General features: G+C 40.1%; 1 protein-coding gene across 1 annotated transcript in view; it reads left to right on the forward strand.

Annotated features, from left to right (window-relative positions):
* Positions 1-24,710, forward strand: part of LOC128691736 (cytosol aminopeptidase) — a gene marked incomplete in the record, with an annotated part of 165,965 nt that overhangs the window by 20,222 nt on the left and 121,033 nt on the right. Inside the window, 1 exon segment of the mRNA XM_070088888.1 lies at positions 1-113. Within this exon segment, the coding sequence (XP_069944989.1) occupies positions 1-113 (113 nt within the window).

Here is a 24,710-nt window from a genome sequence, read left to right on the forward strand (position 1 = left end):
GCAGGTGTGGTAGTTGGCATTTACAATAACAAGAGTGGTGAGGAGGTTTTAACTGAAGCTGCTGCTAGCATCAACACACAGTCTTCAGGAAACATCACACGTCTTTTGCAATAGTAAGTACCAAGATGACTTCATTGTTTCTTGATAATACAGTAATGGCACGCATTGATGACTGAAGTGGAAATAAGTTATACTTGATTTTTTTTTTCTAATCCTGGGTCTAACCCTTTCACTATCCAGACCCCCAAAATTAATATTGCGCTTAGTGTCCACTTTAAAAAAAAAATCTTTTGAAATGGTAGAGAATCCTTTTCTGAAGGTAATGACACCAAAAGTACGATGCAACCTCTCCTCACTTAACGACGGGGTTCCATTCCTAAGAGTAGGTCGGTAAGCGAAGTGGTAATTAAGCGAGGACCATACTATACTGGTAGTGGGTTTGTGTCAGCCATCTTTAGACATTTTTTTAATGTCACCTTGGCACCATTTATAACATTTCTGATATATTTTTAAATGTTTATACAGTAGTTTACTGTATACCGTAATAAACAGAATAGAGGAAATCGACTCTAATATGCATTAGTTTGGTTTGTATATTGGTTGGAGAGCTGGTCATAAGTCTGAGTGGTCAGTAAATGAGTACGTTGCTAAGTGAGGAGTGGCTGTATTTGATGGAAAACTTGTTGTAATTATGCAAGCACAAATTTAGGAGTCTAGGTGCCATTTACACATTGGTGATTTTGCCCACTTTGAGTTCTATTTTAAGCCAATTTCTTTGCTCCATTCAACCAAATTTGTAGCTATTTCTCTAGTATGCCTTCCATTCTGTCAAATGATCACAGGAAACTGCCCCTTCAACTATTTCAACTTCCCTGTAAAGTGCTCAGAATTTTGTATTTTGACCAATTTTACACAAAATTAAAAAAAGTATAATTAAAAAAATAGTCCAAAATAAACAGTGTAAACATTCCTGGTACTAAACCATTTCCTCTGTTCATTAGTCACTTCCTCAGAAGATTTACTCTATTTAATAAAATATAACCACAAAAGATTGGTCATGGTTTACAGCATCCCAATAGTACTGTAGTTGAATCAGACCTGTTAATTAAAAACCCATGAAATGGACTGGAGGTGTAAGGGAGGCCTTACCTGTCCTCAAGAATATCGGCAAAAAATGAATATTTTTGTTGCTTTGAGTTCAGTTTCAAGCTACTTCCAGTCCTGAAACCAGTCAGAATCATCTCTGTTTTAGTAGTGTGTCTATCATGCCATCAATTGATACCGAGAATCTACCAATAAAACCCTAAAACCCATGTAAGAATACACCTCGAAGTCACTATTTTAAATCATACACGGAGTTTTGTTTTTCCCATTATTTATATTGTGCACAACTGCATATTCGCTTCACAGACCCATTCTCTCATTTCTAAGCCAATATTTATCACTCATTGCTTATCTGAGTGAGTAGAGCTCGTGACAAATGTAGAACTATGCAAGGGACCTGGCTTCAGTAATGTAGTTCTGCTTGACAGCTGCTGACCAAAATTATGTGTCACTTATTATGTCATTTGGTCTATCTGGTTGCACAAAGAAACCATCAATAAAAACCAGCCTAAAAAAAAAATGTCCCATCATTACTATTTTATGCCAAACACAGCTTCAGAGGTTAACTATTCCCATTACTGCAGGGGAAGGATTTTTTTGATGCTGTGCACACCCACCACACAGACTCATTGTTTTTTACATGGGACAAAATTTGCTGCAATCGACAAATTTGAGGGTGTTGTGAATTATATCATAGACGCTGATCGCTATGAAGTACTAGTACATGATGGACAGCTTAAGGGTTAAAGGTTATTGACAGTACATGCATGATGAAGAGCACTTCCAAGGCAGCAGCTTACACTTGATTTCAAGGAATCCAGTGACTTTACCTAACTTCTCCGTTCCAACATCAGGATATTTACTGCACATACAGCAAGTGAAAAAACTCATTGACTGCGTAACTTCTATAACAAGACATAGGAACATTTAACTCTTTCAGGGTCAAGAGGCCCTCTCCTAAACTCATTCTCAGGGTTGAAAATTTTTCGGAAAAAAAAACTATTTTTTCTTATGAAATGATAGAGAATCTTTTCCCGATCATAATGACACCAAAAGTATGAAATTTGTTGGAAAACTTACGGAATTATGTTTTTGCGAAGTTAGCGGTCTCAACGATGTTTACGCATTGGCGATTTCGCCCACTTTGAGCCCTATTTTTATCCAATTCCAGTGTACTAGTCAACAAAAATCATATCTATTTCACTAGAACTATATTTTTTTCTATCAAATGAGTACAAGAAACCACCCATTTACTGATTTCAACTATCCAATAAAGTGGTCAGAAATTGGCAATTTTGCAAATTTCACACAAGTTTCAGAAGATGCCAATTTCCAAATAGGGTCCAGAATAAACAAGACAGACATTCCTGGCACTAAAATAATGTTTTCTCTGTTCATTAGTCACATCCCCAGGCCCCTCTTACATCTCTTGTGCTTTCCACTTTGAATTTTTATTCTAACAAAAAATAGAAGATTTACTGTTATGCAGACTACTGCATTAATGTATAAATGGTGTAGAAATGGTATAAATAATATCAGCGCACTTGTGAAAGAATATTAGACTCACCAGTTGATGTGTATTGGACGCTTGGCATGATTTGTTTACTTTTGAACTTTGGTAAAAATCAACCATTTCTGCTACTTTGAGGTCAATTTCAAGGTACTTTTCATTATGAAATCAATCAAAATCATCTCAATTTCTGTAATGTCTTCCATTCTATAAAATGAGACCAGGAAAACTAAATACAACCATAAATACCATACAAAAATACACTGCAAAGTCGCTGTTTTAAACCAAAAATACGGTCGGAGTTTTTTTTTTTCTCATTATGCGCTATGTGCTGCAGGATTTTTCTGTACTGTACACACTGACCACATAGACCCATTCTTTCATATGTAGATTTACCAGCTTTCTCACAATAGATTTGAAGGCGCTAGAATTTAGGCGTACTAGTACGTCAATAACCCTGGTGCATAAGCTGTACTATTTTTTTTTTATTAGCACACTGGCCGATTCCCACCAAGGCAGGGTGGCCCGAAAAAGAAAAACTTTCACCATCATTCACTCCATCACTGTCTTGCCAGAAGGGTGCTTTACACTACAGTTTTTAAACTGCAACATTAACACCCCTCCTTCAAAGTGCAGGCACTGTACTTCCCATCTCCAGGACTCATGTCCGGCCTGCCTGTTTCCCTGAATCCCTTCATAAATGTTACTTTGCTCACACTCCAACAGCACGTCAAGTATTAACCCTTTGAGGGTTTTGGTCGTACTAGTACGTCTTACGCTTAGGGGTTTTTGACGTACTAGTACTCATAAATTCTAGCGGCCTCAAATCTAGTGGGAGAAAGCTGGTAGGCCTTCACATGAAAGAATGGGTCTATGTGGTCAGTGTGCACAGTCTAAAAAAAATCCTGCAGCACACAGTGCATAATGAGAAAAAAAAAACTTTGACCATTTTTTTTTTAATAAATCGGCGACTTTGCAGTGTATTTTCGTATGGTATTTATTGTTGTATTCTAGTTTTCTTGGTCTCATTTTATAGAATGGAAGACATATTACAGAAATTGAGATGATTTTGACTGGTTTTACAATGAAAGGTGCCTTGAAATTGAGCTCAAAGTAGCAGAAATGTTCGATTTTTACCAAACTTCAAAAGTAAACAAATCGTGCCAAGCGTGCAATACACGTCAACTGGTGAGTCTAATATTCTTTCACAAGTGCACCAATAATATTTATACCATTTTTTACACTAATGCAGTAGTCTGCATAACAGTAAATCTTATATTTTTTGTGAAAATAAAAATTCAAAGTGGAAAGCAAAAGAATATAAGAGGGGCCTTGAGACGTGACTATTGACTAGAGGAAATGTCATTTTAGTGCCAGGAATGTCATTCTTGTTTATTCTGGACCCTATTCGGAAATTGGCATCTTTTGAAATTTGTGTGAAATTGGCAAAATTGCTAAATTCTGACCACTGTACTGGATAGTTGAATTTCATAAATGGGTGGTTTCTTGCACTCATTCGATAGAAAAAATGGAGTTCTAGCGAAATATTCATGTTTTTTGTCGACTAGTACAGTGAAATTGGCCGAAAATGGGGCTCAAAGTGGGCAAAATCGCCGATGCGTAAACATCGCCAAGACCGCTAACTTTGCGAGAGCATAATTCCGTAAGTTTTCTATCAAATTTCAAACTTTTGGTGTCTTTATGATCGGGAAAAGATTCTCTATCTTTTCATAAGAGAAAATAATTTTTTTTTTTTTTTAAATTTGACCGACCCTGAGAACGAGTTTCGGAGAGGGCCTGTCGACCCTCAAAGGGTTAAAAACCATTTGTCTCCATTCGCTCCTATCAAACACGCTCATGCATGCCTGCTGGAAGCCCAGGCCCCTCGCACACAAAACCTCCTTTACCCCCTCCCTCCAACCTTTCCTAGGCCGACCCCTACCCCACGTTCCTTCCACTACAGACTGATACACTCTTGAAGTCATTCTGTTTCGCTCCATTCTCTCTACATGTTCGAACCACCTCAACAACCCTTCCTCAGCCCTCTGGACAACAGTTTTGGCAATCCCGCACCTCCTCCTAACTTCCAAACTACGAATTCTCTGCATTATATTCACGCCACACATTGCCCTCAGACATGACATCACTGCCTCCAGCCTTCTCCTTGCTGCAACATTCATCACTCATGCTTCACACCCATATAAGAGCGTTGGTAAAACTATACTCTCATACATTCCCCTCTTTGCCTCCAAGGAAAAAGTTCTTTGTCTCCACAGACTCCTAAGTGCACCGCTCACCCTTTTCCCCTCATCAATTCTATGATTCACCTCATCTTCCATAGACCTATCCGCTGACACGTCCACTCCCAAATATCTGAATACATTCACCTCCTCCATACTCTCTCCCTCCAATCTGATATCTACTCTTTCATCACCTAATCTTTTTGTCATCCTCATAACCTTACTCTTTCCTGTATTCACTTTTAATTTTCTTCTTTTACATACCCTACCAAATTCATCCACCAATCTCTGCAACTTCTCTTCAGAATCTCCCAAGAGCACAGTGTCATCAGCAAAGAGCAACTGTGACAACTCCCACTTTAAGCGTGATTCTTTATCTTTTAACTCCACGCCTCTTGCCAAGACCCTCGCATTTACTTCTCTTACAACCCCATCTATAAATTTATTAAACAACCACGGTGACATCACACATCCTTGTCTAAGGCCTACTTTTACTGGGAAATAATTTCCCTCTTTCCTACATTCTCTAACTTGAGCCTCACTATCCTTGTAAAAACTCTTCACTGCTTTCAGTAACCTACCTCCTACACCATACACCTGCAACATCTGCCACATTGCTCCCCTATCCACCCTGTCATACGCCTTTTCCAAATCCATAAATGCCACAGAAACCTCTTTAGCCTATCTAAATACTGTTCACTTATATGTTTCACTGTAAACACCTGGTCCACACACCCCCTACCTTTCCTAAAGCCTCCTTGTTCATCTACTATCCTATTCTCCGTCTTGCTCTTAATTCTTTCAATAATACAGTAACTCTACCATACATTAAAATGGTATAAAATACCGACAGGTTGTTAGGTAAGACACATGTGCAACAGTTAGGTATCTTTATTTCGAAACGTTTTGCCTACACAGTAGGCTTCTTCAGTCGAGTACAGAAAAGTTGATAGAAGCAGAAGATACTTGAAGATGATGTAATCAGTCCATCACCCTTAAAGTTTTGAGGTGGTCAGTCCCTCAGTCTGGAGAAGAGTATTGTTCCATAGTCTGAAACAATATGGAGTTGAAGCGACAGGATGGAGCCTTATGTACCGCCAAGAGGTGAGATGTAGGCCACTAGTAGAGGTAAGAATGAAGTCGTTGGGAGGTCAGGTCCCTCTCAAATCCAGCCATTCTCACTAGTAGAAGTAGTCCAAGTTGATTTCAGGTCTGTACCAAGATACCCTTGTGTTGCAGTGTCTGACAGAGTGAACATTAAAATGGTATAAAATACCGACAGGTTGTTAGGTAAGACACATATGCAACAGTTAGGTATCTTTATTTCGAAATGTTTCGCCTACACAGTAGGCTTCTTCAGTCGAGTACCTAACTGTTGCATATGTGTCTTACCTAACAACCTGTCGGTATTTTATACCATATTAATGTTCACTCTGTCAGACACTGCAACACAAGGGTATCTTGGTACAGACCTGAAATCAACTTTGACTACTACTACTAGTGAGAATGGCTGGATTTGAGAGGGACCTGACCTCCCAACGACTTCATTCTTACCTCTACTAGTGGCCTACATCTCACCTCTTGGTGGTACATAAGGCTCCATCCTGTCGCTTCAACTCCATATTGTTTCAGACTATGGAACAATACTCTTCTCCAGACTGAGGGACTGACCACCTCAAAACTTTAAGGGTGATGGACTGATTACATCGTCTTCAAGTATCTTCTGCTTCTATCAACTTTTCTGTACTCGACTGAAGAAGCCTACTGTGTAGGCGAAACGTTTTGAAATAAAGATACCTAACTGTTGCATATGCGTCTTACCTAACAACTCTACCATACACTTTACCAGGTATACTCAACAGACGACTTCTTCTTCTTTCAATGTACCAGCCATATCCCACTGAGGTGGGGTGGCCCAAAAGAAAAACTAAAGTTTCTCCTTTTAAATTTAGTAATATATACAGGTGAAGGAGTTACTAGCCCCTTGCTCCCAGCATTTTAGTCGCCTCTTACGACACGCATGGCTTACAGAGGAAGAATTCTGTTCCACTTCCCCATGGAGATAAGAGGAAATAAACAAGAACAAGAATTAGAAAGAAAATAGAAGAAAACCCAGAGGGGTGTGTATATATATGCTTCTATACGTATGTGTAGTGTGACCTAAGTGTAAGTAGAAGTAGTAAGACGTACCTGTAATCTTGCATATTTATGAGACAGACAAAAGACACCAGCAATCCTACCATCATGTAAAACAATTACAGGCTTTCGTTTTACACTCTCTTGGCAGGACGGTAGTACCTCCCTGGGCGGTTGCTGTCTACCAACCTACTACCTACAACTCAACAGACTTCTTCTTTCAACACACCGGCCATATCCCACCGAGGCGGGGTGGCCCAAAAGGAAAAACAAAAGCTTCTCCTTTTAAATTTAATAATATATACAGGAGAAGGGGTTACTAGACCCTTGCTCCTGGCATTTTAGTCGCCTCTTACAACACGCATGGCTTACGGAGGAAGAATTCTGTTCCACTTCCCCATGGAGGTAAGAGGAAATAAACAAGAACAAGAACTAGTAAGAAAAATGGAAGAAAACCCAAAGGGGTGTGTATATATATGCTTGTACATGTATGTACAGGAGGTTTTGTGTGCGAGGGGCTTGGACTTCCAGCAGGCATGCGTGAGCGTGTTTGATAGGAGTGAATGGAGACAAATGGTTTTTAATACTTGACGTGCTGTTGGAGTGTGAGCAAAGTAACATTTATGAAGGGATTCAGGGAAACCGGCAGGCCGGACTTGAGTCCTGGAGATGGGAAGTACAGTGCCTGCACTCTGAAGGAGGGGTGTTAATGTTGCAGTTTAAAAACTGTAGTGTAAAGCACCCTTCTGGCAAGACAGTGATGGAGTGAATGATGGTGAAAGTTTTTCTTTTTCGGGCCACCCTGCCTTGGTGGGAATCGGCCGGTGTGATAATAATAAAAAAAAAAATGTATGTGTAGTGTGACCTAAGTGTAAGTAGAAGTAGTAAGATGGGGTGTACCTGAAACCTTGCATGTTTATGAGACAGAAAAATGGACACCAGCAATCCTACCATTATGTAAAACAATTACAGGCTTTTGTTTTACACTCACTTGGCAGGATGGTAGTACCTCCCTGGATGGTTGCTGTCTACCAACCTACTACCTACAACTCAACAGACTTATCCCCCTATAATTTTTGCACCCTCTTTTGTCCCCTTTGCCTTTATACAATGGAACTATGCATGCTCTCTGCCAATCCCAAGGTACCTTACCCTCTTTCTGACGTACTAGTACATACGTCGGAAACCCTGAAAGGGTTAACATGCATCTTATGTTTATTTAGCATTCAGGTAATTCCCTTTCCTTGCTAAATAAGCCTGTCTTACTATTTACCTTTAATTTGATGTCTAACAAGACAGATATGACTGGATGACTGTACTGATTTTCTGTCCCCCTGTATATATTGTGCTGTTCTCTTCTCCAGTACTTCAGGACAAGTAATGTGCAAACCTTTGACCATTTTTCCTTCAAGGGAATATTTGTGCCTTGAGAGGCAAGGATTAGTATACAAAGGGGATAAAAGAGAGTGCAAAAATTATAGGGGGATAAGTCTGTTGAGTGTACCTGGTTTTTTTTTTTTTTTTCAACAAGTCGGCCGTCTCCCACCGAGGCAGGGTGACCCAAAAAAGAAAGAAAATCCCCAAAAAGAAAATACTTTCATCATCATTCAACACTTCACCACACTCACGCATTATCACTGTTTTTGCAGAGGTGCTCAGAATACAACAGTTTAGAAGCATGTACGTATAAAGATACACAACATATCCCTCCAAACTGCCAATATCCCAAACCCCTCCTTTAAAGTGCAGGCATTGTACTTCCCATTTCCAGGACTCAAGTCCAACTATATGAAAATAACCGGTTTCCCTGAATCCCTTCACTAAATATTACCCTGCTCACACTCCAACAGATCGTCAGGTCCCAAGTATCATTCGTCTCCATTCACTCCTATCTAACACGCTCATGCATGCTTGCTGGAAGTCCAAACCCCTCGCCCACAAAACCACCTTTACCCCCTCTTTCCAACCCTTTCGAGGACGACCCCTACCCCTCCTTCCTTCCCCTATAGATTTATATGCTTTCCATGTCACTCTACTTTGATCCATTCTCTCTAAATGACCAAACCACTTCAACAACCCCTCTTATGCCCTCTGACTAATGCTTTTATTAACTCCACACCTTCTCCTAATTTCCACACTCCGAATTTTCTGCATAATATTTACACCACACATTGCCCTTAGACAGGACATCTCCACTGCCTCCAACCATCTCCTCGCTGCTGCATTTACCACCCAAGCTTCACATCCATATAAGAGTGTTGGTACTACTATACTTTCATACATTCCCTTCTTTGCCTCCATAGATAACATTTTTTGACTCCACATATACCTCAGTGCACCACTCATCTTTTTTCCCTCATCAATTCTATGATTAACCTCATCCTTCATAAATCCATCCACCAACACGTCAACTCCCAAGTATCTGAAAACATTCACTTCTTCCATTCTCCTCCTCCCCAATTTGATATCCAATTTTTCTTTATTTAAATCATTTGATACCCTCATCACCTTACTCTTTTCTATGTTCACTTTCAACTTTCTACCTTTACACACATTCTCAAACTCATCCACTAACCTTTGCAATTTTTCTTTAGAATCTCCCATAAGCACAGTATCATCAGCAAAAAGAAACTGTGTCAATTCCCATTTTGAATTTGATTCCCCAGAATTTAATCCCACCCCTCTCCCGAACACCCTAGCATTTACTTCTTTTACAACCCCATCTATAAATATATTAAACAACCATGGTGACATTACACATCCCTGTCTAAGACCTACTTTTACCGGGAAGTATTCTCCCTCTCTTCTACACACCCTAACCTGAGCCTCACTATCCTCATAAAAGCTCCTTACAGCATTTAGTAACTTACCACCTATTCCATATACTTGCAACATCTGCCACATTGCTCCTCTATCCACTCTATCATATGCCTTTTCTAAATCCATAAATGCAATAAAAACTTCCCTACCTTTATCTAAATACTGTTCACATATATGCTTCAATGTAAACACTTGATCTACACATCCCCTACCCACTCTGAAGCCTCCCTGCTCATCCGCAATCCTACATTCTGTCTTACCTCTAATTCTTTCAATTATAACCCTACCATATACTTTTCCTGGTATATCCCCCTCCCCTGCTTTTAACATTTCTGTCATGATCCCATCAGTTCCAGCTGCTTTACCCCCTTTCATTCTACGTAATGCCTCACTTACCTCCACCACACTTACATTCTGCTCTTCTTCACTCCTAAAAGATGGTATACCTCCCTGGCCAGTGCATGAAATTACCGCCTCCCTTTCTTCCTCAACATTTAAAAGTTCCTCAAAATATTCTTGCCATTTACCTAATACCTCCCTCTCCCCATCTACTAACTCCCCTACTCTGTTTTTAACTAACATCTCCATACTTTCCCTTGGCTTTCTTATCTTGTTTAACTCACTCCAAAATTTTTTCTTATTTTCATTAAAATTTCTTGACAGTGCCTCTCCCACTCTTTCATCTGCTCTCCTTTTGCACTCTCTCACCACTCTCTTCACCTTTCTTTGACTCTCCATATACTCTGCTCTTCTTATAACACTTCTGCTTTGTAAAAACCTCTCGTAAGCTACCTTTTTCTCTTTTATCACACCCTTTACTTCATCATTCCACCAATCACTCCTCTTTCCTCCTGCCCCCACCCTCCTATAACCACAAACTTCTGCCCCACATTCTAATACTGCATTTTTAAAACTATTCCAACCCTCTTCAACCCCCCCACTACTCATCTTTGCACTAGCCCACCTTTCTGCCAATAGTCGCTTATATCTTGCCCGAACTTCCTCCTCCCTTAGTTTATACACTTTCACCTCCCTCTTACTTGTTGTTGCCACCTTCCTCTTTTCCCATCTACCTCTTACTCTAACTGTAGCTACAACTAAATAATGATCTGATATATCAGTTGCCCCTCTATAAACATGTACATCCTGGAGCCTACCCATCAACCTTTTATCCACCAATACATAATCTAACAAACTACTTTCATTACGTGCTACATCATACCTTGTATATTTATTTATCCTCTTTTTCATGAAATATGTATTACTTATTACCAAATTTCTTTCTACACATAGCTCAATTAAAGTCTCCCCATTTACATTTACCCTTGGCACCCCAAATTTACCTACTACTCCCTCCATAACATTTTTACCCACTTTAGCATTGAAATCCCCAACCTTGTATTTATCTTTATAATAAGATGCTGTGCATGACTTAAGAGATTATTATGAGTGAAATGTATTATCTATTCAGCTGACACCCAAAAGGTTTTACAAATTTCTCACTTTTTGTGAGAATTATGAAGGAATTGTTTGAACATTCAGTAATCTTAAGTTTATGAAGCTGTGACTTTCTCCAGTACATTGAATTAACAGAAAGATGTTTAATGCTTGTGCAGTTCCTTAAGAGAAGTTGTGAGAATCTGTTTAACTTTTCAAGGAAGTTATGATGTTTTAGTGAGAGCTCAAAAGCATGCACAGAATTTTAAGTCACCCCTGGGATCTTGCAGTTACTGGTTGTTCCTAGCACAAGTACTGGTTGTTCCTAGCACAAGTACTGGTTGTTCTCAGCCCAAGTACAGTGGAACCTCGGTGGTCAAACTTAATTCATTCCAGAAGGCTGTTCGAGTGCCGATCCGTTCGAGTATCAAACAAATTCTTCCTAACCAATTTTCTTTTGGTTGATAGTTATCATTAATCTTCGTAGGCCCCATGGTGACTTATTTATACAGATAATACAGGTCTCCCTCAACATTTGTGTTTTCCACTTTCACAGGCTTCAAACATTAGCGAATTCCCAGTCACCCAATCATATTTAAAATACGTCATTACATATGTTAGGAATTGTGGCGGGGGCAGAGTTTATTTGGAGATAGTTCTTCAATATGATAGTTCTTCAACAAGATACAGTGGACCCCCGCATACCGTCGGCATCACATAACGTTTAATCCGCATACCGCTCGCTTTTATCGCAAAAATTTTGCCTCCCATACCGCTCAAAAACCCGCTCACCGCTGTTCGTCCGAGACGCGTCCAATGTGCGCCCTTAGCCAGCCTCACATGTGCCACTGGTGGCATTGTTTACCAGCCAGCCTCCGCGGTAACATCCAAGCATACAATCGGAACATTTCATATTATTACAGTGTTTTTGGTGATTTTTATCTGCAAAATAAGTGACCATGGGCCCCAAGAAAGCTTCTAGTGCCAACCCTACAGCAATAAGGGTGAGAATTACTATAGAGATGAAGAAAATGATCATTGATAAGTATGAAAGTGGAGTGCGTGTCTCCGAGCTGGCCAGGTTGTATAATAAACCCCAATCAACCATCGCTACTATTGGTGGTACAGCTGCTGCTGCTGCTGTACCACCGTCAGCTGCTGCTGCTGCACTGTCAGCTGCTGCTGCTGCTGTAGCACCATCAGCTGCTGCTGCTGTTGTACCACCGTCAGCTGCTGCTGCTGCTGCTGTAGTACCGTCTGCTGCTGCTGTAGTACCGTCTGCTGCTGCTGTAGCATCGTCTGCTGCTGCTGTAGCACTGTCAGCTGCTGCTTCTGCTGTACCACCGTCAGCTGCTGCTGTAGTACCGTCTGCTGCTGCTGTAGCATCGTCTGCTGCTGCTGTAGCACTGTCAGCTGCTGCTGCTGCTGTAGCACTGTCAGCTGCTGCTGCTGCTGCTGTAGCACCGTTGTTGGTGTGGCTTATTGAGAATACCAAGAAACAATTAACCCCAGAGGATTTGCCACCCAGGATAACCCAAAAAAGTCAGTGTCATCGAAGACTGTCTAACTTATTTCCATTGGGGTCCTTAATCTTGTCTCCCAGGATGCAACCCACACCAGTCGACTAACACCCAGGTGAACAGGGAAAAATGCCTGGAACTAGTGCTCATATTGGTGAATTTAAAGCCAGCAAAGGTTGGTTTGAGAGATTTAAGAATCGTAGTGGCATACACAGTGTGATAAGGCCTGTTCTGGAAGAAAATGCCAAACAGGACCTACAGTACTCAGGAGGAAAAGGCACTCCCAGGACACAGTGTCTCATCAGTCATTGCTGCATCTTCAATAAAGGTAAGTGTCATTTATTCTTCATTTAGTAGAGTAGTACATGCACAATATATATTGTGCATGTACTACTCTACTATTGTGCATGTATCCTTCTCTTTGTGTGTAGGAAAATGTATATTTCATGTGGTAAAAATTTTTTTTTCATACTTTTGGGTGTCTTGCACGGATTAATTTGATTTCCGTTATTTCTTATGGAGAAAATTCATTCGCATACCGATCATTTCGCATAACAATGAGCCCTCTTGCACGGATTAAAGTCGCTATGCGGGGGTCCACTGTAGTTCTTCAATATGACACAAATATCAACTCTATGGCTTATTTATCTATCACAATTCATCTAATATGACATAATAAACAACAATAACAACATTTTATATAACCAGACTTGAGTCCTGGAAATGGGAAGTACAATGCCTGCACTCTAAAGGAGGGGTTTGGGATATTGGCAGTTTGGAGAGATATATTGTGTATTTTTATACGTATATACTTCTAGACTGTTGTATTCTGGGTGCCTCTGCGAAGACAGTGATTATGTGTGAGTGAGGTGAAAGTGTTGAATGATGATGATGAAAGTATTTTCTTTTTGGGGATTTTCTTTCTCTTTGGGTCACCCTGCCTCGGTGGGAGACGGCCGAATTGTTGAGAAAAAAAAAAACATGGAAACATGACATATACTCTAGAATGCATAAAATATGTTATTAAGTATGTCACAAGTGTTGCTTTGTTGTTGTTGGGTGTATAAGGGCCATTGAGAGCATAAGGCTTACATAGTGGTGGTGGAGGCAGCAGCAGAGATGGCTGTGTTGTCTGTCACCCTGTATAACTCCAACAACATTGGAGGAGTTAGGTTCGTGCTGTCCTTTTTCTATCAATTAATCGCTTAAGTTACTTGCTACATTGTTAATGCTACACTTTATCGCTGGCTGGCACTATAGCCTTTATCTCCTTGTGCTGCTTCAGTATCGTACATATCGTAGAATCACTGAAGAAGGCACATTCTTCCCTCCCTCTTCCTCCTCCACTTTGGTACTCTGCTACGAGTCCTTTCTTGAATTCTATGTTTTTTCTCACCTTCTTTACCAAAGGGCTGGCACTAGTACAATATTTTACATTTTTTCATGTGTTTTATGATTGTTCATGGTTCAATAGATTAAGGAAGCAGTATTGTATTATATTTCCCTACAATATATTGGGGCACCAAACATTCACGATTTTTAACATTCGCGAGGTTCTTGATCCCCTAATCCTCGCAGATGAGGAGGGAGACCTGTATAAAAAACGCCAAAAAATGCAAAGAAACATGAATTAGTTTACAGCAAAGTTCTGGCAGGTTGTGTTTGCTTGGTCGAGTGCTGAGCTTTGTTCGAGTAGGGAGCTGTTTGAGTACATAGGTTCCACTGTACTGGGTGTTTCCAGCACAGGCAGGTGCAGGTACTGGTGGTTTCTATCACAGGCACTAGTTGTTTCTAGCACAGGTACTACTTATTCCCAGTACACGAACTGGTCATTCTGAGTTCAGATACAATGCTGGTCACTGCCAGCACATGGACTGGTCATTCTTAGCTGAGGTACAGTACTAGTCACTGCCAGCACATGGACTTGTCATACTTATCTGAGGTACAGTACTAGTCACTGCCAGCACTGGTACTGATCATTCTTAAAGTAGATACAGTACTGGTCATCCCCAGTTACAGTGGAACCTCGGCTGACGAATGCCCCACCATGTGAATTTTTCAGGATATGAACCGTCGTTCGATTGATTTTTTGCTTCTGGATACAGACGAAATTTCTGGATGTGAACTTCCCCATTAAGGGGGGTTCCTTAACCCTTTCAGGGTTTCGGCCGTACTAGTACGGCTTACGTGCCAGTGTCCATGACGTACTAGTACGCATAAATTCTAGCGCCTTCAAATCAAGTGAGAGAAAGCTGGTAGGCCTACATGTGAAAGAATGGGTCTATGTGGTCACTGTGCGCAGTATAAAAAAAATCCTGCAGCACACAGTGCGCAATGAAAAAAAAAACTTTGACCGTGTTTTTGGATTAAAACAGCGAATTTGCACTATATTTTCGTATGGTATTTATTGTTGTATTCTAGTTTTCCTGGTCTCATTGTATAGAATGGAAGACATTACAGAAATTGAGATGATTTTGACTGGTTTTACAATGAAAAGTACCTTGAAATTGAGCTCAAAGTAGCAAAAATGTTCGATTTTTACCAAAGTTCAAAAGTAAACAAATCATGCTAAGCATCCAATACACATCAACTGGTGAGTCTAATATTCTTTCACAAGTGCACTGATATTATTTATACCATTTCTACACTAATGCAGTAGTCTGCATAACAGTAAATTTTTTTTTTTTTTTGTGAGAATAAAAATTCAAAGTGGAAAGCAAAAGAAATGTAAGAGGGGCCAGGGAACGTGACTAATGAACAGAGGAAATGTTATTTTACTTCCAGGAATGTTTTGTTTATTCTGGACCCTATTTGGAAATTGGCATCTTTTGAAATTTGTGTGAAATTGGCAAAATTGCTATATTCTGACCACTGTATTGGATAGTTGAAATCGGTAAATGGGTGGTTTCTTGTACTCATTCGATAGAAAAAAATGGAGTTCTAGCAAAATAGTTATGATTTTTGTCGACTAGTACATTAGAATTGGCGGAAAATAGGGCTCAAATTGGGCAAAATCGCTGATGCGTAAACATTGTCGAGACCGCTAACTTCGCGAGAGCATAATTCCGTAAGTTTTCCATTAAATTTCACACTTTTGGTATCGTTATGATCAGGTAAAGATTCTCTATCATTTCATAAGAAGAAAATAATTTTTTTTTTTTTAAATTTCGGGGGACCTGGAGAACAAGTCTCTGAGAGGGCCTGTGGGCCCTGAAAGGGTTAAATAAATAAATAAATAAATAAATAAAATATTTATTTCTTTGTAAAGGTTGCAGTGTGTGTTTACATATACTAGTAATATGATTGGAGCAAAGAAAGCCCCTATCATGCTGAGGCATTTTGGGCAGACTTAACATAATACTAATAGACTTCTTAAGTCTAGTCAGGTGAAAAGTGTACTTGTAGTGGTTACCAATGTTTTGTAGCCTGGAACCTAACCCGCCGTATAAGTGGGGCCTTCCTGTACTAGTAATATGATTGGAGCAAAGAAAGCCCCTATCATGCTGAGGCATTTTGGGCAGACTTAACATAATACTAATAGACTTCTTAAGTCTAGTCAGGTGAAAAGTGTACTTGTAATGGTTACCAATGTTTTGCTGATGGTGGTGCCAACTACTGGCAGCTTTTTGAAGTTTCTCCTTACTGTTGTTATTATTATTATATTGTATTATTATTATTATTGTTATTGTTTTAATAATAATAATAATAATATTATTATTATTATTATTATTATTACAGTGGAACCTCAAATATCAAACTTTCTTCGTTCCAGATGGCTGTTTGAATGCTGTTACCAAACGAATTTATTCCCATCAGGAATAATGTAAATTAGATTAGTTCATTTCAGACCCTCAAAAATACACTTATAAAAGCACTTACAAAAATACGGTTCGATATTTGAGGTTCCACTGTATTGTTGTTGTTGTTGTTGTTGTTGTTGTTGTTGTTGTTATTGTTATTATTATTATTATTATTATTATTATTAGTAGTAGTAGTAGTAGTAGTAGTAGTAGTATTATGTACATGGTGAGGGGCTCTTGATCTTGGGAATTGGATCTGTGCTCCAGGTCCCTAAATTAATAATAATAATATGTATGTACTACTAATAATGATAATACATAATAATAATTACATATAATAAATACTAATAACAATATAATAACAATAATACTATGTACAGTGGACCCCCGGTTATTGGCCGTAATCCGTTCCTGAAGGTCAGCTGATAACCGAAATGGCCGATAACCGAATTAATATTTCCCATGAGAATTAAAGGAAATAACATTAATTCGTTTCAAACAAAAATATTCACAAAAAAATAATTTTTTTTTACAATTATGTAAGTATTACATACTTTTATTGAAGGCTAATGCTGGCTTGTGGAAGATAGGGAGGAGGAAAGAGGGAGGAGTTAGTGTTTGGAAGGGGAATCCCCCTCCATCAAGACTTTAGGTAGCAATGCCTTCTCTTTGGTTACTTCCCTTCTCTGTCTTATAATGCCACTAGAACCAGCTTGAGAGTCACTGGACCCGTCTCACAAAATAACTGTCCAGAGTGCTCTGTTTCTGGCATCTCTTTAAGATTTCCCTGAAGTGGGACAGGGTTTTGTCACTAAACATGTTGCAGATATGGCTTGTTTCAGCTTTGTCAGGGTGGTGTTTCTCTACAAAAGCTTGCACCCTGGTCCACATTGCACACACCTCTTTAATCTCTGAAGAAGGCACCTCCTTCACTCCCTCTTCCTCCTCTGAAGCAAGTTCCTCAGCTGCAGTCTGTTGCTGTTCAAGTTGAAGCTCTTGCAGCTCTTCAGTGGTAAGCTCTTCCCTGTAGTCCTCCACCAACTCTTCTACATCTTCACCACTCACCTCCAACCCCAGGGACTTCCCCATTCCCCAAAGACACAATAGAGTCCACAGGGTTGGCAGGGTCAGGATCACGGTGAGTCTCAAATCCTTCAAAATCTCTCTCTTGGACACAATCTGGCCACAGTTTTCTCCCAGCAGAGTTCAAAGTCCTGAAAGTCACTCCCTCCCAAGCCTTACCTATAATATGGCTTATGCAGTCGAGGATAGTGAAGTGATTCCTCCAGAACTCTTAGGGTCAACTGAGTGTCCGAGGTCACTTCAAAGCACTTTTGAAACACTGCTTTTGTGTAGAGTTTTTTGAGATTAGAAATGACCTGCTGGTCCATGGGCTGGAGGAGAGGAGTGGTGTTAGGAGGCAAGAATTTCACTTTTATAAAACCGAAGTCCCTAAAGACTTGGTCTTCCAAGTCTGGAGGATGCGCAGGAGCATTGTCCAGTAACAGGAGGCACTTGAGCGGCAATTTCTTTTCCAGGAGGTATTTCTTCACACTTAGGCCAAACACATCATTAACCCACTCTTTGAAAATTTGCCTTGTGACCCATGCCTTATGATTAGCTTTCCACATCACACACAATCTATTCTTCATGACCTAGTTTTTCTTAAACACACTGGGATTTTCTGAGTGATACCCAAGTAAAGGCTTCACTTTGAAATCCCCACTAGCATTACCACACAACAAAAGAGTAAGCCTGTCTTTCATAGGCTTGTGTCCTGGCAGTGCCTTTTCCTCCTGGGTAATGTAGGTCCTGTTTGGCATTCTCTTCCAAAACAGGCCTGTTTCGTCACAATTGAAAACTTGTTGGGGTTCGAATCCTTCAGCCTTTACATAGTCCTGGAATTCGTGAACATACTTTTCAGCCGCACATTTGTCAGAACTTGCAGCCTCGCCATGCCTTACAACACTGTATGCCACTACGCTTCTTAAATCTATCAAACCATCCTTTGCTGGCCCTAAATTCACAAACTGCAGTACTTGTTCCAGGCATTTTCTTTGCAAGATCCTCGTGCAACTACTGTGCCTTCTCACAAGTGATTGACTCCACTACACTGTCTCCCACTAATTCTTTTTCCTTAATCCACAATAATAATAACTTTTCCATCTCTTCCATTATCGGTGTCCTTTGTTTAGTTAGAAAAGTTACTCCTTTTGCAACATTAGCGTCTTTGATTTGTTCTTTCTTTGCCAGGATGGATGTAATTTGTAGATGAATGGTTCAGAGAACCGACATGTTGATAAATTAGACACATGTGCAACTCTTGGGTATCTTTATTGAGGAGACGTTTCGCCACACAGTGGCTTCATCAGTCCATACATAGGAGAAACTTGAAGAACAGGAGGAGAATGAGGTAATCAGTCCCTCAACCTTGAGTTGATGGACTGAACACATCGACTCAAGGTTGAGGGACTGATTACCTCATTCTCCTCCTGTTCTTCAAGTTTCTCCTATGTATGGACTGATGAAGCCACTGTGTGGCGAAACGTCTCCTCAATAAAGATACCCAAGAGTTGCACATGTGTCTAATTTATCAACATGGATGTAATTGTTGATTTATTCTTGCTGTACATCCTGGCAAGTTCCACCACCTTCATACCATTCTCGAATTTTTCTATCACTTCACGCTTAAATTCCATGGTGTTTCTCACTCTCTTTACCACAGGAACTTTCTTTGGAGCCATGGTTACTTATTTCATAGTTGTACTGCAAGAAAAACCACTAAAAACACTGGTAAACAAGCGAAATGTTTGGATGTATGAGCAGAAGCCTCCTCAGCCACCGAGAGATAAAGTCAAACTGAAGCGCAAGCTGCCCCAGCCGGCGGATGGACACGTCCAAAACAGCTGATAACCAAGCATCAAAAACCCTGCCGATAACCGAGTTGGCCGATAACCAAACCGGCCGATAACTGGGGGTCCACTGTACTGCGTATAATTTAGTTTGACACCACCACAGTGCTCACCAGTGCACGTGTGCTTACCGAGCTACCTTCGTGGTCCAAGGAATTCTCGTGATTTCCTTATGTTTTGTGCGGTTAATTCGCCAGATTTCTTTCTTCTAACCATGAGTCCTAAGAAAGCAAGTGCAAAGGACAGTGCTGAGAAGAAAAAGAGGATGATTTGCATGGCATTAAAGCAAGAAATCATTGATAAGCACAGACTAGGTACATAGTGTAAGGAGATAAACATAAAAATTGTACATAGTGACCACTCTCGCGACCACAATCCTCCTCCCTCTGCCATCCACGTAATGGCATATTTTATTCATTCTAGAGTGTATATCAGGTTTCTGTGTTATTTTATTGTTTATTATGTCATATTAGAATAACTGTGACAAATAAATGAGCCATAGAGTTGATATTAGGGTTATTTTGTTGTGCCTCCTGAGAGCAGGAATTCAGCTGGAACGAATTAATTGCATTTCAATTAATTTAAATAAGGAAAATTGACCCAGAATACGAATAAATCAGGATACGAACAAGTTCACGGAATGGATTAAATTCGTAAGCCGAGGTTCCACTGTGTTAACTGTCTGCCAGTGCCTGTGTTATTCTTTCATAGGACTGGTAGAACATAGTTAACTTGTTAGAACATTTGATTTCCTCATAACTTTTTAAAAATCATTAGGAAAAGTTGTTTCTTTGCTTACATGTACACTGTCCACTTGGTGCATTCTGTAACCACCCTCTTCAGTGATGTCCAGTGAGAGTAGACCTTCAGCTAAACACTGAGCCATAAGACTGAAATTTGGTCATAGCTGGCCTGTTTTTTTAATTGCTCAATAGGAACCATAAAGGTGCTGTTAGTTTTTGCAATTCCTTAAATGCTATGTTATTGAAGTATGTTTATACATAGGTAATTGCTTTCAAGCTGGACATGTACTCAGGTTAAGTACACTACATTTGGACTTGGTCATTCTCCCTAAAATTTAATAACAGGGTAAGCTGGTTAAAGGGTTACATAGCCTCTTTCTCTTGTATATTTGTACTACAGTGGACCCTTGTTTTTCGTAATTAATCCGTTCCAGAGAGTGTGACTGTTATCGAAATTGATGATTTGTGAATCCATTTTCCCCATGAGAATTATGTAAATCCAATTAATTCATTCCAGACACCCAGAAGTATCAAAACACAATTTTTTTTTTTTACCTTAAAGATAGATTTACATGCACAAAAGAATGAACATTCAACATGACAGTTACCTTTATTGAAGGCTGTTGTTGATGAATGGAAGACAGGGAGGAGGAGAGAGGGAAGAGAGGTTATTGATTGGAAGGGGAATCCCCCTCCATAAGGACTCTAGGCCACTTCAGGGGTCACTTTCCTAGCTTAAATATAGATTTACATGCAGAAAAAATGCCAAACGTAAAGCACTAATAAAATGTATAAATGAACATTTAACATCACACTTACCTTTACTGAAGACTTTTGTTGGTATATGGCAGACGGGGCAGAGGGAGATGAGGCGAGTTTTTTGTTGGAGAATATGACACTAATATCAACTCTATGGCTTATTTATCTATCACAATTCAACTAATATGACATAATAAGCAATATTAATAACATCAAAACATGGAATATACTCTTGAATGAATAAAATGAATGTCACAAGAGGTGTGTTGTTGTTGGGCGTATAAGGGCCACTGAGAGCATAAGCCGTCCATAATGTTGGTGAAGCAGCAGCTGAGACGGCGGTGTTTTCTGTAGCCCTATATAACTCCAACAACATTGGAGGAGTTGGTAGAATCACTGAATCACGGCACCCTCTACCACCATCACAACCACTACCACCACCACAACCACTACCACCATCACAACCACTACCACCACCACAACCACTACCACCACCACAACCACTACAACCATCATAACCACTGCCCCCATCACAACCTCTATAACCACCACAACCACTACCACCATCACAACCACTACCACCATCACAACCACTACCACCCTCTACCACCATCACTACCACTTTGTACCACTATCACAACTGCTACCACCATCATTATCACCATCTACCACTATCACAACCACTACCACCCTCTACCACTATCACAACTGCTACTGCTCTACCACCACCACCACCACCACCTTTGTATTTTTCTACAAACTTTTTCTTAAATTATATGAGTTTCTCACATTCTTTACCAAAGGGCTGGCACTAGAATCTTTCTTTGGGGTCATGGTGACTTATTTAGCAGTTGCAAGCACTAAAACAAATGGAATATTATGAAATGTATCGTATGAACTTGTGGGATCATCCTCACTCACTGATAAACAATGGCACACTGGTTGGGAAAGGAGTGTGAGGCAGCTCGGGGCTGTGTGTATGCATCCCAGATGAACGACGATTTGCGAGTCAATGTTTTGACAAAAATGTTATTTTTTTTTTTTAAATTACGACTTTTGAGCCTTACGATTATCGAGGGTCCACTGTACTGTATTTCTTTCTGCTTGTATTTTTATTTTGGTGCCAGAGTCATTTCCTACCCTGAAAAAGCAGCAGGAGCCCACATATGCTCAAATCAAGTACAGATAAGCCCCGCTTATACAGCAGGTTAGGTTCCAGACTACTGCTGTAAAGTGAAAATTGCGTGTTCAAAAATCATTTCGTTGTTGTTAGTCTCGTAAATGTAATTTTTTTTTTAATTGGGGGAAATATAACCTGGAGTAATAATTTTGTATTTATTCTTCTTCTTTCAACACACTGTCTGTATCCCACCAAGGTGGGGTGGCCCAAAAGGAAAAAACGAAAGTTTCTCCTTTTAAAATTAGTAATACAGCCTCTCGTCACTTAACGACGGAGTTCCGTTCCTAATACCACGTCGATAAACGAATTTGTCGCTAAACAAGGAGCATACTATAATGGTAGTGGGTTTGTGCCAACCATCTTTGATATTGCTTTAATGTCACCCTGGCACCATTTACAGTGGACCCTCTGTTTTCGTCTTTAATCTGTTCCAGAGAGTTCGGTGAAAACTGAAATAATGTAAATCCAATTAATCCGTTCCAGACACCCAAAAGTATTAACAAAAAATTTTTTTTAGGTTAAGTATAGATTTACATGCAGAGAAGAATGAACATTCAACATGCCAGCATGGATTGCAGCAGCTTTCTCAGGGTGATGTTCCTCAATAAATAGTCCACATTGTACAAATCTCCTTAATCTTTGAAGAAGGCAGCTTCTTCCTTCTCTCTTCCTCCTCCTCTGAAGCAATTTCCTGAGCTGTGGTCTGTTGCTGTTGCAGATGAAGCTCTTGCAGCTCATCAATGGTTAGCTCTTGTTTGTGGTCCTCCACCAACTCTTCCACATCCTCACCACTCACATCCAACCCCATGGAATTCCCCAATTGATTGCATAATAGGTGTAGGGTTGACAGGATCTGCCTCAAACCCTTCAAAATCCTTCTTTTGGACACAATCTGGCCACAATTTTCTCCAGGCAGAGTTCATCATCCTGGAAGTCACTCCCTGCCAAGCCTTATCTGTAAGGCTTATGAAATGGAAGATATTGAAGTGATCCCTCCAGAACTCTCTTAGGGTCAATTCAGAGTCTTAGGTCACATCAAAGCACCTTTGAAACATTCCTTTGGTGTACAGTTTTTTGAAGTTTGCAATGATCTGCTGGTTCATAGGCTGGATGAGAGGAGTGGTGTTAGGAAGCAAGAACTTCACTGTAACAAAACTGAATTCCTTAGACAGCTGGTCCTCCAAGTCTGGAGGATGAGCAGGAGCATTGTCCATTAAGAGGAGGCACTGGAGTGGCAATTTATTATCCAGGAGGTATTTTTTCACACTCGGGCCAAACACTTCATTGAACCATTCCAGGAAAATTTCTCTCGTGACCCATGCCTTACTGTTAGCCTTCCACATCACATACAGTTTACTCTTGACGACAATGTTTTTCTTGAACACTCTGGGATATTCAGAGTGATACATCAGTAAAGGCTTCAGTTTGAAATCCCCACTAGCATTACCACACAACAAGAGAGTTAGCCTATCTTTCATAGGCTTGTGTCCTGGGAGTCTCTTTTCCTCCTGCATGATGGTGGTCCTCTTTGGCATTTTCTTCCTAAAGAGGCCTTTTTCATCACTATTGGACACTTGTTGGTGGGAGAATTTTTCAGCCTCTACATAGTCTTTGAATTCACACACAAATTTTACGTCTGCTTGTTTGTCGGGACTGGCAGCCTCACCATTCCTTACAACACTGTATATGCCGCTTCGCTTCTTGAATTTTTCAAACCAGCCTTTGCTGGCCTTAAATTCACTAACATCAGCACTCATTCCAGGCATTTTCTTTGAGAGCGTCATGCAACTGCCTTGCCTTTTTGCAAATTAGCAACTGCACAATACTATCTCTCGCTAATTGTTTCTCATTGAGCCACACCAACAACAGTTTCTCCACTTGTTCAGTTGCTTGTGATCTCTGTTTCGTTATCACATTTGCCCCTTTTTCAACATCAGCTTCCTTGATTTCTTTTTTCTTCGCCACAGTGGAACTGATGGTTAATGGCGCCTTCTCGTACATCCTGACGAGGTTGGCAACACGTATGGCACTATCATATTTTTTGTACGATTTCTTTCTTCAATTCTATGGTGTTCTTCACTTTCTTTACCAAAGGACTGGTACTAGCTTTCTTTGGGCCTATGGTGGCTTATTTAGCAGTCACACACAATAAACAATGGATTATTATGAAATGTTTCGTATGACCTCGTAGGATATGTTCACTCACTGAGAAACAACACGACACTGCCTGAGAATGTGTGTGGGAGGCGGCTTTGTGTGTGTGTGCTGGGCACTGGACAGGTTGCATACAATCGACGAAAATGGAGGAAATCGATGAAACTGGAGGAAATCAACGAAGATGGAGGAAATAAATGAAAATGGAGGAAATCGACGAAAACAGAGACTGTACATATTTTGATGAAAAAAAGCCGGCGAAAACTGGAATCGGTGATAACAGAGATCGACGAAAAGGGAGGGTCCACTGTATAACATTTTTAATATATTTTTAAATGTTTATACAGTAGTGTACTGTATATTGTAATAAACAGAATAGAAGAAATCATCTCTAA

Source organism: Cherax quadricarinatus, chromosome 26 (genome assembly GCF_038502225.1).
Source record: "Cherax quadricarinatus isolate ZL_2023a chromosome 26, ASM3850222v1, whole genome shotgun sequence".
Lineage (NCBI taxonomy): Eukaryota > Metazoa > Arthropoda > Malacostraca > Decapoda > Parastacidae > Cherax > Cherax quadricarinatus.